General features: G+C 40.0%; 1 protein-coding gene across 8 annotated transcripts in view; it reads right to left on the reverse strand.

Moving 5' to 3' along the window:
* Positions 1 to 14,724, reverse strand: part of LOC137061952 (nuclear factor 1 B-type-like) — a 105,633-nt gene that overhangs the window by 68,892 nt on the left and 22,017 nt on the right. For 7 of the 8 annotated variants that reach the window (XM_067432787.1, XM_067433233.1, XM_067432712.1 and 4 more), the window contains exon 2: positions 13,448 to 13,979. In XM_067432787.1, the coding sequence (XP_067288888.1) occupies positions 13,448 to 13,979 (532 nt within the window). Of the gene's footprint in view, positions 1 to 13,447; positions 13,980 to 14,297; positions 14,432 to 14,724 lie in introns of those variants that run through there. The other variant, XM_067433159.1, reaches the window with a different exon arrangement.

A 14,724-nucleotide genomic window follows, 5' to 3' on the forward strand; every position in this document is an offset into this window, starting at 1 on the left:
ATCCATGTGTGTGTGTCTGTGACACATCCATGTGTGTTTTCATTTTAATAAAAAAGGTTATTTGTTCAAATCCTCTACAAACCAAATCCAGTTAAAATACTTTCAGCTTCTTTATTCTCTTTACAGTCAAAGTACATCTTATGATAGTCTACAACTGAAATATGTATATATATTGTTTTTTTCACTAGGGATACACTAAACTTTTTTTTTTGTTAAAGCAAATGTATGTGTTGTTTACTTGCTAACAGGCCAAACTAACTTTAAACACAAAATTGTCTGTTGAAATTTGAAATTAGAGGCAACCACTGAATTTAATCATGATCCAAACAAAGATGATTCACACATGTAGCATGAGCAGTTGTTTATAATAATAAAAGATAATGTCATCAAAACTTTTCTGGTGACAGTCAAAGAGCAAACGTTGTCTGGTTGTAATTTTGTGAGTCTCTACTTTTCACACTTGAAATAGTTAACCCTGGGCCAATGTAAACCCTGGGTAAATGAAAATCCTATATTATTTGGCTTCACATTTCCCACTGACCATATTTGACCCAGGGTTAACAATTAATCTTTCTTAAGCTGTTCATAAGCTGACATTTAACATTGTACATTCTTAAATCCATTTATGTTGCATTAAGGTAAGAAAAAAGAATGAAACTGTATCTTCTTCACTTCAATTGACACAAAATGTGGAGTTAAAAGCATAGTTTAGAGCAAGGATAACCCAGGGTTAAGTGCAGTGTAAAAAAGCCCTATCTAGGCTAGTAAACAGATGTTTTGTTGAGAAAGGAAAGAATGTAGGTCACTAACGTTAATATAGTTCTGAGGAAACAGCAGCAAAAAATGTTGAGTAACATCTAACAAGGAAGTTGTTTTACAAATGGCAATGTGCATAACCACAACACCATGCATTTAAATGTGACCCATCAAATAAGGCAGGTGTTTATCCTATTCCTTTAACAAATGATTACAAACATGAAGGGTCATTCATCTAAACAGCATTGACATGAAAGCTAGAATGAAAGATCTCAATGAATGAATTCTCTGTGTGTGTGTGTGTGTGTGTGTGTGTGTGTGTGTGTGTGTGTGTGTGTGTGTGTGTGTGTGTGTGTGTGTGTGTGTGTGTGTGTGTGTGTGTGTGTGTGTGTGTGTGTGTGTGTGTGTGTGTGTGTGTGTGTGTGTGTGTGTGTGTGTGTGTGTGTGTGTGTGTGTGTGTGTGTGTGGGCTGGTAATCCCTACGTTACTCCCCACAAAGATGGCAATATCCGAAATCCTTGTCCTTGTGGGGACATTTTTAGGTCCCCATGAAGAAAACATCTTATAAATCACACAGAATGAGTTTTTTTGAGAAAGTAAAAATGCAGAATGGGCAGTGTAGGGGGATAGAAAATACGGTTTGTACAGTATAAAATCCATTACGCCTATGGAAAGTCCCCATAAAACATGGAAACACTACATGTGTGCGTGTGTGTGTGTGTGTGTGTGTGTGTGTGTGTGTGTGTGTGTGTGTGTGTGTGTGTGTGTGTGTGTGTGTGTGTGTGTGTGTGTGTGTGTGTGTGTGTGTGTGTGTGTGTGTGTGTGTGTGTGTGTGTGTGTGTGTGTGTGTGTGGCATGGGGCTGGTCACTACTCTAGCCAGTGCTGGTTACAACTCCCCCACACTCTTACAAACCTTCCCTCTCTCTTCAATAACTCTGTGGCTTTGTCCACAGCCAGAGGGACTGAGCTTAATTATTCTTGGATTCAACATAGAAAAAAAAAGTCAACCCTTTTTCTCATTCAGTTTTTCATTCTTGCACTCTGGTACTACTAGCCTGGAATAGTGAAAGACCTTTTCCTTATATAGGTCTGTCATTAATTTTCTATTCAATCAAAATTAATGCCATAATATACTTCTGACCAACTTCCATGATTGTCCTTGCATGATTGTCCCAACTCAAGGGTCTCAACAAAACTGCTACATTTTTGCTGCTTTCATGCTACAGTTTTCAAATGGCTCAAAGGGTTCAATTCCAGAACAGATTTTATAATACTGACTTATTATTTGTTAAAGTTATTTATTAAAGTTATAAGTTTCATTAATAACTTTAACAAATATGCCTTCTATAATGCTTTTCAGATCATTAAAGATAAAAAAAAATTAAAAATCCTATGTTCAATGTATCTGTCCACAAACCCCTTCAGGACCTTCACGGACTCCTAATTGAACTTAGTAATACCACAAAAATGCAACACAGCTGATTCCAATTTTGGCTTTAGCATGTTGCTAAGCTATATAATCAATATAAGCACAGTACTGTACATAAAAATATTTACAACAATAGTACATTTTTATTAAAATAATTGTATTATTTTAAAGTAATCTAGTTGTGGCATTTAATTAAACATATGTTTATTAAATCTCAAATGTCATCTTGAATGATTGGTTGCTTATCGCTATGGATTGTTGATCCTGATTAAGGAATGGTAGGACATTGGTCTCTTGAATGGCTTGTATTCATTTGTGTTGAATTGAGCCGACAGTGACCACTGCAACATACACTTCATCATTACAAACCCAGTGGGAATGTAGCCTCTGACAAGCCACTTCCCGCCACACGTACACACAAGCAAACTCCAGCAGCTGTGTAAGTGTGCGTGCATGCACAAGCGTCTTTTGGCTACATATAGTGACCTAAATACCTTAAGTATTTCTATTCATAAACACTGTACATGTGCTAATGCTATATGCACAAACGCACACTCATATTGACCCACACAAACCCACATTTGATTGACCTGGTACCGCCGAGCTAACGTCAGCTCAATAAAAACACATCAAGCACTTTAAGACATTTCTCCACACTCGCACACATGCAGAGGTTTGCTAGGCCAGCGGGAGTAGGGGCAGGTTGGCGAGCTGTGGATTACAGTCTGACAGTGGCCCATTGTTAATTGAATGCCATGTGTGAAAGCTACAGAGAGATTAGTTTGTACAGCTGCTGCCATTTGTCATAACTGCCCTTAACAAGACACACATGGTGGGTTTTGGTTCAAGTCATAAGAGTCCTGGTTTCACTGCCCAATACTTCAGCATTAGTCAATGAAGATGTTTCAATACCAAAACATATCAATGCCCTTGAAAGATATTTGTTTTTTCACTAGTTATTCCTTGATTTTCGTAATTAGGAAAGTGTTTCCTTATTTAAGCTTGTCTCTATGTAAATCTTTTTTTTTTTTTTTTTTAATTTAGGCTGTGTAAAACTACACATCAACTTACCTGAATCATTAATCACAGGGAGACCCTGATTAATTACACTGGTTGGGGTTCACCTGACCCTGATTGAACGGACATGAGATGTGTGCTTGTTGTATTATTCACATGAATAATCCTTCTTCATCACACACAAACATACACTATTAAGGAATGAAAGTTTAGCAACCCTGCATTTGCCAATGTAAGGCAAAGGCTAAATGATACATCCTCTCTGGAGAACAATGGTCAACTTTCCTCTAATCCTTCTTAACGCAGAATTAGAAGTTCAAGTGTGTGTCTGAGCAAAGGTGGCATTGTTCTGGTGTCCGGAAAAGACACTACAATACATTGTAATGCAGCTCCACTGATGGCAAATGAATGAGCTGGAGGAAATTCCAGCTGGCAGTTATGGATTGGGATGTTTTCAGGTTTAGGGGTAAATGTGGTCAAGCGGGTTTCACGAAAATATGGCCACAGTGAAGCCAGGACAAGTTTCCAACCCAGTAATCAAAAAGAAAAGCCTACTTTGACCAATAAATTGTCCCCTCCCTGCACGCCTTTTCCTAACAGCCTATGACGTCACCACAATCTGTTAGTTTACATTACATTGTACATTGCCACACTGACATGGTTGAAAATTAAAAATGCAATGTGTACACTTTTGACCAAGCACAGCTGTAGTTAGTATGCTTTCTCTGCCATAGCAAACTTTATTGGACCGCATAATTACATTATTATTTTGGGAAAAAAGCATAAACGTACTGTGGGTTCAGGGCCTATGCACATGTAACATCCTTAATTACAAACTTCCACGGCTGAACTCGGGACCCAAATCTGAAGTACTTGTATACAAAAATATACTAGCAGTACTGACAAATGCCATGGCGGAGCTGCGGTTATCAAAGCTGTATGCCTGATTTTATCTAAATGCATGCTTCAGGAACTGAAGTGTGGGCGAGGGTGTGTGTTTCTGCATGTGTGTGTGTGTGTGTGTGAGAGAGTGTGTGTGTGTGTGTGGGTGGATGCATGTTCTACAAAAGTCAGAGAGGCACATCGGGGGAGAAGGAGAGAGAGGGAAAAAAAGCAGCAGCTAGATTCCTGGGCCAGCAGAAAGGCAGGCCAATTTGAGAAAAATTCCAGTAATCCGGAGCCAATGCGTATATCCTTTCAGTGCAGGCTCTCATAATGAGGCACATACGTAGCCGTTAAAGCCCTGTATTCATTAGCGGCACCGTTACCGGCATAGTGCGTTTAATCACCGCCACCCAACTGCTGGTTCTGCAGCGCTCTGCGTTTAACACACCAACTTCCCAGAACCCTCAGCCCTGAACTGTCACCGGATAGGGCAAATTACAGGAACAGACTTCTTCAGAAACTATCAGTGACAGGTGGATACTCACTGGGGATCTCAAAAATAGTGGTATTTCATTGACAAGTCCAAGACATTTATACTAAGTTCTCATTTTGTAATATTTAACCTTTAAATTGAAAAATATGTTTCACATAATAGTTTTGTAGTAGAATCAAACAAGTATTGAGAATTGTGAAACTACACTGGTAACCATTTTGACTGTTGAAATAGTCATATCATGAAAACAATACACAAATTACGAATGTCTTTTTAATTTAATCTATTTTGATCACAAACCAAGTAATAAAGTGTTATTAAGAATCACTAACCTAATATGACTGTTTAGAAGATATACCTCTGCTCATATTTATAGATTAATAATACAGTGTGGTGAAGTCTGGTATTTGCTCTGTGGATTACTAGTGAAATAAAAATAAAAAGGTAACTCCAAACCTGTGTAAACATGGCTCAGAAAAAGTCCTTGCAGTACCTGAAGTCACCAACTAATTTTCTAACTGATTAGACAACTTCATTCTCTGTACTATCAGGTCTATCAATAACTATAATCACCCTTCTTTTTCTCCCCTGCTCTTTTTTTTAACCGAAATCTGCCCTTATACAATGAAGCCGTGTGAAAACAGGATGCTATTATCACTGGGGGAAAGCGACTGGAGAAGTATGTTTTGACATCTGTCGTTCCCATGATTGCCGTGGATTAGTTTTTATGTTGACCCACCTCACAGGATGTCCATACAGGATCCACTGGGCACTCAGCTACAGAGAACTAGCACTTGTGGGGCTATACTTGAGGGACTAGGACTAAATGCAGACCTGGACAGAAGTGTACTTATTTCTTGTGCAATAAGATTTTTTCGTTATCAGAGTGGTGCTTGCCAGGGCAAAACTTGTTTCCAAACTGTTTCTATGTAGCTGCTAAGGTCTTCTAAGTATTTGTATTTTTTTAGGTTGGTAAGGGGTTGTTCTAGACTCTAGATTATATGCATTTTTTACATAGGTTACAATTGTATGCTTGATTTATTGAATTGTAGAGTAATTCTAAAAGTTAGGCATGACAGTTTTTCATTAACTTTCCAGCATACGTCTGACTGATTGAACATGCTCTCTCAGGCACAAGAAGGTGACTAAACTTTTCATGGCATGCATTAATACACCTGGCGTTAATAAAGAAGCAGATTCCACTAGGCAACCAATCAGTGCTAAAACTAGACAAAATGCTTTAAAGGAAAATAAAAAGGCAGATAAAAAGCGTGTGACAGGTTGCACTTTGCATAATGCTTCTGGAGCAACTTTTAACCCCATACAAAGTCATTCATAATGTGTTTTACGTCTTGGGGGTGATCTTTTTGACAGACTTGACCCCATTGTTGCTTCCCAACCCTTCCACACTGTTACCTCTGGGTTGTCTGTCTCAGCGGCGGGAGGTACTGTACCAGACAACACAAAAGAAGAGACGGCCATCACTCTGAATCCTGTCTGCCATGAAAAGACTTTAACTGTGGGCCGAGGGGGGAGAAGTCACTGTCTCCCGTGGCAACCTCCTCAATTGTCTCTGGCCTTCTCTGGCAGCTATTCATCGGGCTTGTCCCCTTAATGAAGAACGCCCATCAACATAGAGATGTGAAAGACACTGACTGTCCCACCACGGAGGAATCCAGACGTGCCCTCTTCAGCTCCCCAGGTCTCAATATGGGTTTCTCTGCTACCTTAACCCTAAACCCCCTCTGTCTTTCCCTTTTGTCTGCTTCTCTCTGGATGATCTTCATTGGCGTAGATGCATGATTAGCACGTTTGGTTGATGGCAGAGAGGAGAAGAGTCCATTATGGGGTGGTGCTGGTCCAGTCTGGGGGGGAAAGACCCAGACACCCCATACAGTGAAATACAGTAAGAGAGAATGAGGCCATCCATCTTCATTTGGAGGGAAGGAGAGGTCGGTGCTGGTCCTCTTGTCAAGAGGGCCCCAGGGATCACCAATGCATTCTGGGTTCTCACAAAGCCTCTGTCTACACCAATGATGTGAGGTTGTTTGGAAGCAGCTTTGAGAAACACAGGATAAGTGTTTAGAAAAAAGAAGAGAAAAAAAAAGCCAAGAGGCAAAAGCAGGAAAGTCTGTGACCCCTGAATAGAGAGTTCATTTTCCAACATACTTTCCCATTTTTTCATGATAGTAGACTCTGGCATTTGAGTCAACATTCTGATAGGCTGCTCTTCCACCACTTTTGATAAAACATTCCAAAGGGAATATCCCTTCTCCCGACCACACACTCAGACACCCACTCAAACGCAGGGTGAAGCAGCACCCACACTGCAGCACAGACCCTTCCACACTCCTCATAACCACAAAGATTTATGTACACATTACAGTGTGTGAAAGAAGGCGAGGGAGGTTATAGTGTGCTTGAGCCTGAGGGTATTCAGTCAACAAAGAGTCCCGGAGATAGCATACACAAACACACTCTCCAAAACATACATAAACGTATTTACACAGATATAAACTCTTGAGGCCTGTTTAGAAAATCTAGAATGCGGCACCTTAGAGGGAAATTGTGTGGTATAAAAGCAATGAACAGCAAAAAAAAAAGCAAGAAAGCAAGAAAGCAAGAATGCAGACAACAACGTAAAAACTTAAGAAAACAATTAAATACTTTTTTTCGCCACCATCAAGAAAGAGCATAAGAAAGAACAAAAAAAAGTATATTCTTTATAACTCAAAAAAGTACTCAAGAAGGACAACAGCAAGAACAGACAAAGAAAGAAAGAAAGAAAGAAAGAAAGAAAGAAAGAAAGAAAGAAAGAAAGAAAGAAAGAAAGAAAGAAAGAAAGAAAGAAAGAAAGAAAGAAAGAAAGAAAGAAAGAAAGAAAGAAAGAAAGAAAGAAAGAAAGAAAGAAAAAGCAGGCGACAAGGTAGAAGCGAAACAAAGTGCAGAATGTAAGACAGCACGACAGAAAGGAGAGCGCGAGAGAGAACAAATGAAAGGGTGGGGGACATTTCCTTTGCAGCAGCATGTGGAGTAACAGTACACCACTGAATTGAAACAACAGCGGGCTAAGAGGAGAGACTGAGGACAGAGAGGGGTGGGGGGGGATCAATAAGGGAGGCCAGAGAGCTGGAGGGAGCTCTAAATGGATTAGACTAAGGGAATGTGTTCGATAGGTTATGGCTTTTGCGTGAGCTAGTCACCGCGGGCCATGCAGAATACTAATCAGTACTGCAGCCTCTGCTTTAGAGACCTCACTGCATGCTCAGCACAAACGCACTACGACCTCATCCCCCACTCCGATCCAGCCCAGAGATCACAAACGCATCTGTAGATTTGTACGGCAGATTTGACCGCAGTATTGCGGTGGATCCAAATGTTTTCCAGTGAAATTCCTGTTATGCTTGCATCATAAACTGATCCTGTGGGATGTGATCAGATGGCCTTGTACCATTGGGCTGCTTGGAGTAGAAGGGGATCAAGTTCCTCCACAGAAAACCAAATGGTGGAGGTTAAATAAGGCCAGTGTATGTCTGTCTTTATCTCTGCTCTGGTATTCAACAGCCTGCACAACTGCTCTACATATATGCCACCATATTTCTGCAGCTTAAATACTTTGAAATGGACTAGTAGCTAAAGCAAATGGTGTTTATGAAATAAAAACTGTTTAATCTGCTTTTTAGTAAGGATTTCTTACAGTTCTAAAGAAAAGGAGTGTTCTCAAGTAAAAATATACAGAGCTGCAAAGAAACATTTGAATGTGTGTTTTAGTCAATCAGACTCTTTAATCGGAGGAAACTCAGCAGAAAAGCACTCACAACACCCACAGGCCACTAAGATTATCGTCTGGATTGAAGTCGTAGTGGCAAATCCTTTCACTGCTCCTCCACCACCCCTCCTTCTTCCTTCTCTTTCCCTCTTTATGTTTAATGTGGCGGTACACCAGTGTACTAAAACATCAAACAGAAGCTATTGCCTTTCATTTCCACAACTGAAACCAAGTCGTGCGTTGTAGTTCTTTTTTGAAAGCAAAGCACCAACAAATGCGCGGTTCAGAGAAGCAAGGGAGAGAAAAAGAGAGAGCGGAAAAATGAACCATCTGTACTGATTTTTGGGAGCGAGTCAGTAGCTGCGGGCCATCAAGTGGATGTGCTGAACACTTTATGTATCTCTCCAAAGGACAAACTCATGACTGACTCAACCACAAGGGCTCACTGGAAACAATTAGCAAATAAATAAATAAATGACTAAACAAAAACAAATGCTGTGGCCCTGTTGCATTCCAAACACTTGTAATTCTGTATCGGTTTTCCTTCAAGTTTGGTTATGGCCCCAAATGTCAATTGTGTGTGCGTTTCGTCCCAGCCAGCTGTCCTTTTTTCATTATTGCGTCAGTGAATGCTTCCAATGGGCGTAAAGGAACATTGCTAGGGTTTAGAAATGCAGAGCTCAATATAGAAAACTAAAGTTGAGAATAGAGATGGAAATTGTAAAGAATTTAATGATCCCAGTTAATTCCATTAAAAATTCATTCCCACTTTTAAATTGTGAAATAATTTTAATAAAAAGACCTTTAAAATAATTCCACAAAAGGTCTCTTTAGAGGTGGCATAAATACAAGCCAATAGCAGGCCTTATATACTAAATAACAATACTAAACAAATAAACATTACATTTATTCTTAATGACTCATGATGCAAACTTTGTCATATGATAAACCAGTCAGTAAGTATGGATTCAAGTCTTACAGATAGATGTAAACAAAGTGCTTGATTCAGTAAAAAAACTCATAAGAATTATTCGTTCAAGAACTGGACAACACAGCTTAAGCAACACACCCAAATCCAATCTGCTGTATTTCTCTTTATTCCACTTTCCATAACCCTAAAATTCCATAGCCTTTTACATAAAAATTACTCAATCTGCCTATCGCTCCATCATAGCTTTCTCTAGTGCCCATAATCAGGAAGAGCAATCACACAGTGGTTATAAGTATACTTCTGGACTGGTCTAACTGTCCATGTATGTGGAAATCAGGGACAGAGTGTATAAGATAGGAGGAGACAGACAGGGAGAAAAAAGTGAGAGTGCAGAAACCACAAGCTGTACTTAGTCACTGACAGGGGTGATGACCTCTAGGTCACGCTGGCTAGTCCTGACCCTGCCGTATACTCAGTCAGCTGGAAAACTAGCAGCAAACAACTCCTATACAGAGCACACACACACAGCAAATAAAGGCCCATTAGGGAACTCAGTGTATCTGTGTGTATTGGTGTGTTGGGGGTTTTGGCAAGTTGAGAGAGGGAGTTTGATGAATGACCAGCTCTTCTGAAGGAGTTGGCAACCGCTCTGCTGACCCAGACATCCAGAGGTCATGAGTCAGCTGGGGGTCCAGGTGCCCCCCGAAACGACCCCCTGGCCTGCCCCCACGCGCCACAGGTCACCACCTTGTTTTCAAAGATCTGTTGTGCTCAATTAAACTTCACATGACACCTTCCACATCTTTAGTGAGGTCTTGACACAGAGGGCAAAAGCTAAGTCCTGCAGTCGTAAAACAGACCTCTTTAACATGCTAGAACAAATGAGAAATAATCCATCTGACACCAGAAAAGCGGCCAATAAAACACCGGCTACTTCACAAGGGACCAAAATAAACACTAGGGAGTTTGGGCAGGAAATCACGACACCTTCGCACTGTTACTGATATGTTGAGCTCTTGCGATTGTGTAACACTTTCTAGCTGTTGAGTAACGCTGGCTGTGCCTGCACAAAATAAGACAGTTTATTGTTGCTGTTGTTGATGACTTAGGTAAAATGTATTTATTAATTGTTCATTCATTTTCTTCAATTATTTAGCTTTACAAAAGGACAGCTAGGTATTTGAAACAAACCAACTGCCAGACAAATGTAAATATTTATGAAAGGCTTGAACCGGCACTTAATTTACACTAGCATTTTTGAGGTTTTGTGTTTATTTGAAAAATAATGTCATGTGTTTAGGATAATGTAAACACTGAGATAAAGGTTGTGAACATATTCCAGAATGTGATGGAAAATAAATATCTTGGGTTAAAATGAAAAATGCCTGTTTGATATAAACCGGCTGGTCAATTTTCAAACCTTTTTCTGCTTAGTCACTGTTTTAGTATAAAAAGTCTATACCAAAAATTTTCCTCAGAGTATTAAACACAGCAGAAACAAAAAAACAAAGGTGCATTAATGAAATGCACGTCATCCATCATACAATTCAAATAATTAGCATACTTCCCTTGTCTGAAATGTGCCTGGCAAGTGAGAGTCATGATTTATGAGTTCTGAAGTGAAATTATCATCACTTCACATGCACAGACTTGACTTGTAGAGCCAATGTGGAATCAGAGAGTTGCAATAGCTGGAACAGTTCAGCAACTTTAGCTGAAATGTTTCAAAGCATGGATAGTTGCCGCTAAAATACATACAAATATATAATAATAATTATATTAATAATAATAATAATATATTAAATATATTTATTTGAAAAATATACAAGTAGAAAGTACTAAAAAAAAGACTACAAAAACAGAAAATGAGCAAATCACACTAAACAGAATCAAAGTATCCTGTCTTTTGTGTTCTCATTTGTTGGAAATATGGTATTCTGAATACTGTTTAAATATTTTAATAGAGAATAACTGTGATCTTGATAATGTTATCATTATTTATGGAGAATGGAGCTGAACAGTGCATGCACAACGCATGCACAGGCATAGACACTTGCATAAATGGCATGGCCAGACTTGGTGAAGTGAGAGGCAGGGCATGGCACGATGCCCACCAACAAGCTTGCCGCCCCTAATTCCTGTCCTCTTCACCACCTTTTCAATGGGGATTCAGCTGGGCATTTACTAAGGTGCTTTCGCAAACAGCGGCGAGTCTGCTAAGCCTTCATCCATAAACCCGAGGCAAACTGTTTGATGCCCCTATGGATGCCAGGTGCTGCGGATAGCGGTTAAAACACCTTTAAATTTAAACCAGACCATGAGATGAATTACTAACAGTACACACACACAACACGTGTGAAAACACCTACAATTATACTGAGAAAAAAGTAAAACATTCGATGAAATAAATAGAACAAAAGCAGTAATGGCTTGCAGTCACCTTACAAAGGGACCCTTCGCTGGCATACGGACATCAATATCTGCTGAGCACTGAACGCGATTTAGTTTTTCAGTTCACCTGCCACAGACCACAACCACAATTTCCTTATGGTGTAAAGATTTATTTTTGCTTTGCATTCGGTTTTATTTAGTTGGAAGTGAATAACGTCAATTGCCATTCCACCGCTGTCAGGAAACTTTCGTCCATGCCCACTGCATTGCGGATGCCAACTAACGAATCAAAGGCATGCAGTAAGCAGACAAAGAGGGTTTGATATCAACGGCCATCCTCAGTCACTGGCACTCTTCCTACCACTCTCCTGGCACAACGCTAACAAAATGGCCGCCCTGGGTGCACTGGCACAAAGTGAGCGCATTGTCTAGAGATGGGCACTGGATATTAAAGGCAAAACATACCGCACTGCCACAGTAAGCCATTAACAGAACCCAATATTAATTTGCTGACACTTAATTACTTCAGTAGTTTCTTCCATACTGTTCTTTTTCTGATTATATAAAGGTCAGAAATATGTTTATTGAGTAACAGTTATAACGAGTTAGCCACCATGATTATGCTTCACAACAGTAAACCATTTTGAAAATACAGACAATAACTTTTAGAATTTATATACAAATTACTTCATTTGTAAAACATGTTATTTGTAAATAAGAGTGGAGACTAAGGTCAATTCAGAGCCATATACGAGAGCTTTAGGCTGCCGTGTGAGTGCCAACAGGCGAATGCACTCCATCTTACAAAGACACAAAAGAGAGTCTGATGCCAACCATGGTGCCAGTGGCAACCATTATTGTCCCTCCGCTCTGCCTTCTGCTTACCCTGGCACTTCAGTTTCACAAAATGGAGGTGCCATGCCTGACGTTATTGAAAACATTTACATACTCACAAAAGCAACAATTTAATGACGTTAAAATTATTTTTGTTGTGTAGTGATTCTTATACATAACCTGAATTGTTGCCCCCTGGAAAATATGAATGAAGTCCAAATGAATATATTTTTTAACAGATGACTTAAAATGGAAATAAAATGAATAGTTTATGTTGTAGCCTTCCACGTTTGTAAGTCCTTTTGTACATTTTGAATAAATTTGAAGGGACATGTAAGTGTGCAGAGGAGTTTAGACCATTTTCTTTTACTTTGCGAAAATAAACTAGCTCAAAGAAGTGTAAAAAAACTGTGGAAATTACCAGACCAGATTTAGTCATTAAAAAGGAGCAAAGAGAAATATATATAGAACTAATAGAATGGTATTGTGTAATTGTGCCATTTGCTCAAATTCTCATTATGTAATACATATTTTGCATGCATTTATATAATGAGGAGTATATAATTTCTTATGTAAATTTTAAATGTATTGTACTCTGATACTGACCTGGTGGTAAAAAAAAATCTGCTGAAATATCTAGCCCATTTTTACAAATGTATGTGATTCCAGCACATACAACACATTTGTGTTACTCATTCTCTTTTTAAATGCCAACTAATCTGTAAAATGTAAAATGAGTTAAAATACAAATCAGTTTAATACTTAAATGTACCAAAATAAGCCCATGTAAAACAATAAATGTATGCCCTTACTCATATAGCCTTAACAATTAGAAATTACATTCATTTTATTTTGTCTCTATATCCTTGAACCTGCCAGTTAAATTAGCACACGTAAATAAAATCAAGAAACGTTATTTCCCAACCTCCCCTTGCACTTACCCTGGTCCTGGACATAGTATGCCAGAAACAAGTCTAGCTCTTTCACAGAGACAGTGATGTGGTGGGGCTGGACGCAAAGTGCCGGATTGGTGCAGTGCGGGGACTTGACCAGCCGCTCCCCATCTGTGCTCTCCAGCGGAATACCTTTGAACAGGATGACCATCACCAGGTCCAACCGCCACACTTTATCAGCCTGCCTAAGGCAGTCGATTCGACGGATCTTGCCCTTCTGGTCAGGGTTGGAGAGAACACAGCACGGGTGCTTCTTGCCTGTTACGCTGAGCACAAAGTCCTCCCGGTACTCCTGCCGGATGTCCTTACGCAGCTTGGCCAGGAGACGAGATGCCCACTTCTGCTTGATTTCAGGCTTTTCACTAAGTAGCTCGTCTTTGACGGCCCGTTCCTCATCCTTGGACATTCGCTTTTCGTGCTTTTTAAAGTACTTGCGCTTTCGTGCCTGCAGGTTGAACCAGGTGTAGGCTATGGCACGGACATGAGGGAGCAGCGCCTCGATGAAGGGATGAAACTCATCCTGAGAAGAGAGAGAGGGGATAAGGAAAAGTGAGCAGGAGCAGAAGTGGCCTTTTGGCATGGGTTCTCACTGAATTAGCCAAGAGCATGTGCAACCCAAAAAAATAAAAGCAGTTTAGAAAACATTACAGATAAAGAACATTTATAAGATGCAAAAGTAGATAAACTTATACAAACGACGCATTACAGAGCATTACGGTTACAAATACCAGTTGCAAATATACTTTCTGTTAACTCTAGTCCTGCTTTTAGAGAACTTTTAAGCACCACAATTATTTAAAATTAAATTTTACAGCATCAACATGAAACATTCATCTACCATTTCCACTGCGACTGCAGGCAGCGCTGGCCTGCCTGCAGGTGTCGGAGGCACGCACAAAAAGGATGCCACTGTTTACCGCGCCTGCCCGCGCCGTGCCAGCACCGTGCCAGTGTAGAGCAGACGGTTCCAGAATCACCAATCTCTCATTCCCCTTCTCTCTCCCTCTCTCTCTCTCTACCCCCCTTTTCTCACTCGCTCACTCTCCATCTCCAGCCACGCTCAAAGCACCAGTCCGTGTTGGCACAAGCACCCCCCATACTTCCAGATCTCTTATCAAAGCGCCCTACATTCCTGAAACAGCCCTTACCACAGAGCCCCACAGAACCTCTCAGAATCCTGGAAAACCAAAAGATAGTCTCTAAATGCCTTGGACAAGTACAGCTGAGGGAATGATTATCACCTAAACTTGAAAAGAAAGCAAGAC

The sequence above is a fragment of the Pseudorasbora parva genome, chromosome 1 (genome assembly GCF_024679245.1).
Source record: "Pseudorasbora parva isolate DD20220531a chromosome 1, ASM2467924v1, whole genome shotgun sequence".
Lineage (NCBI taxonomy): Eukaryota > Metazoa > Chordata > Actinopteri > Cypriniformes > Gobionidae > Pseudorasbora > Pseudorasbora parva.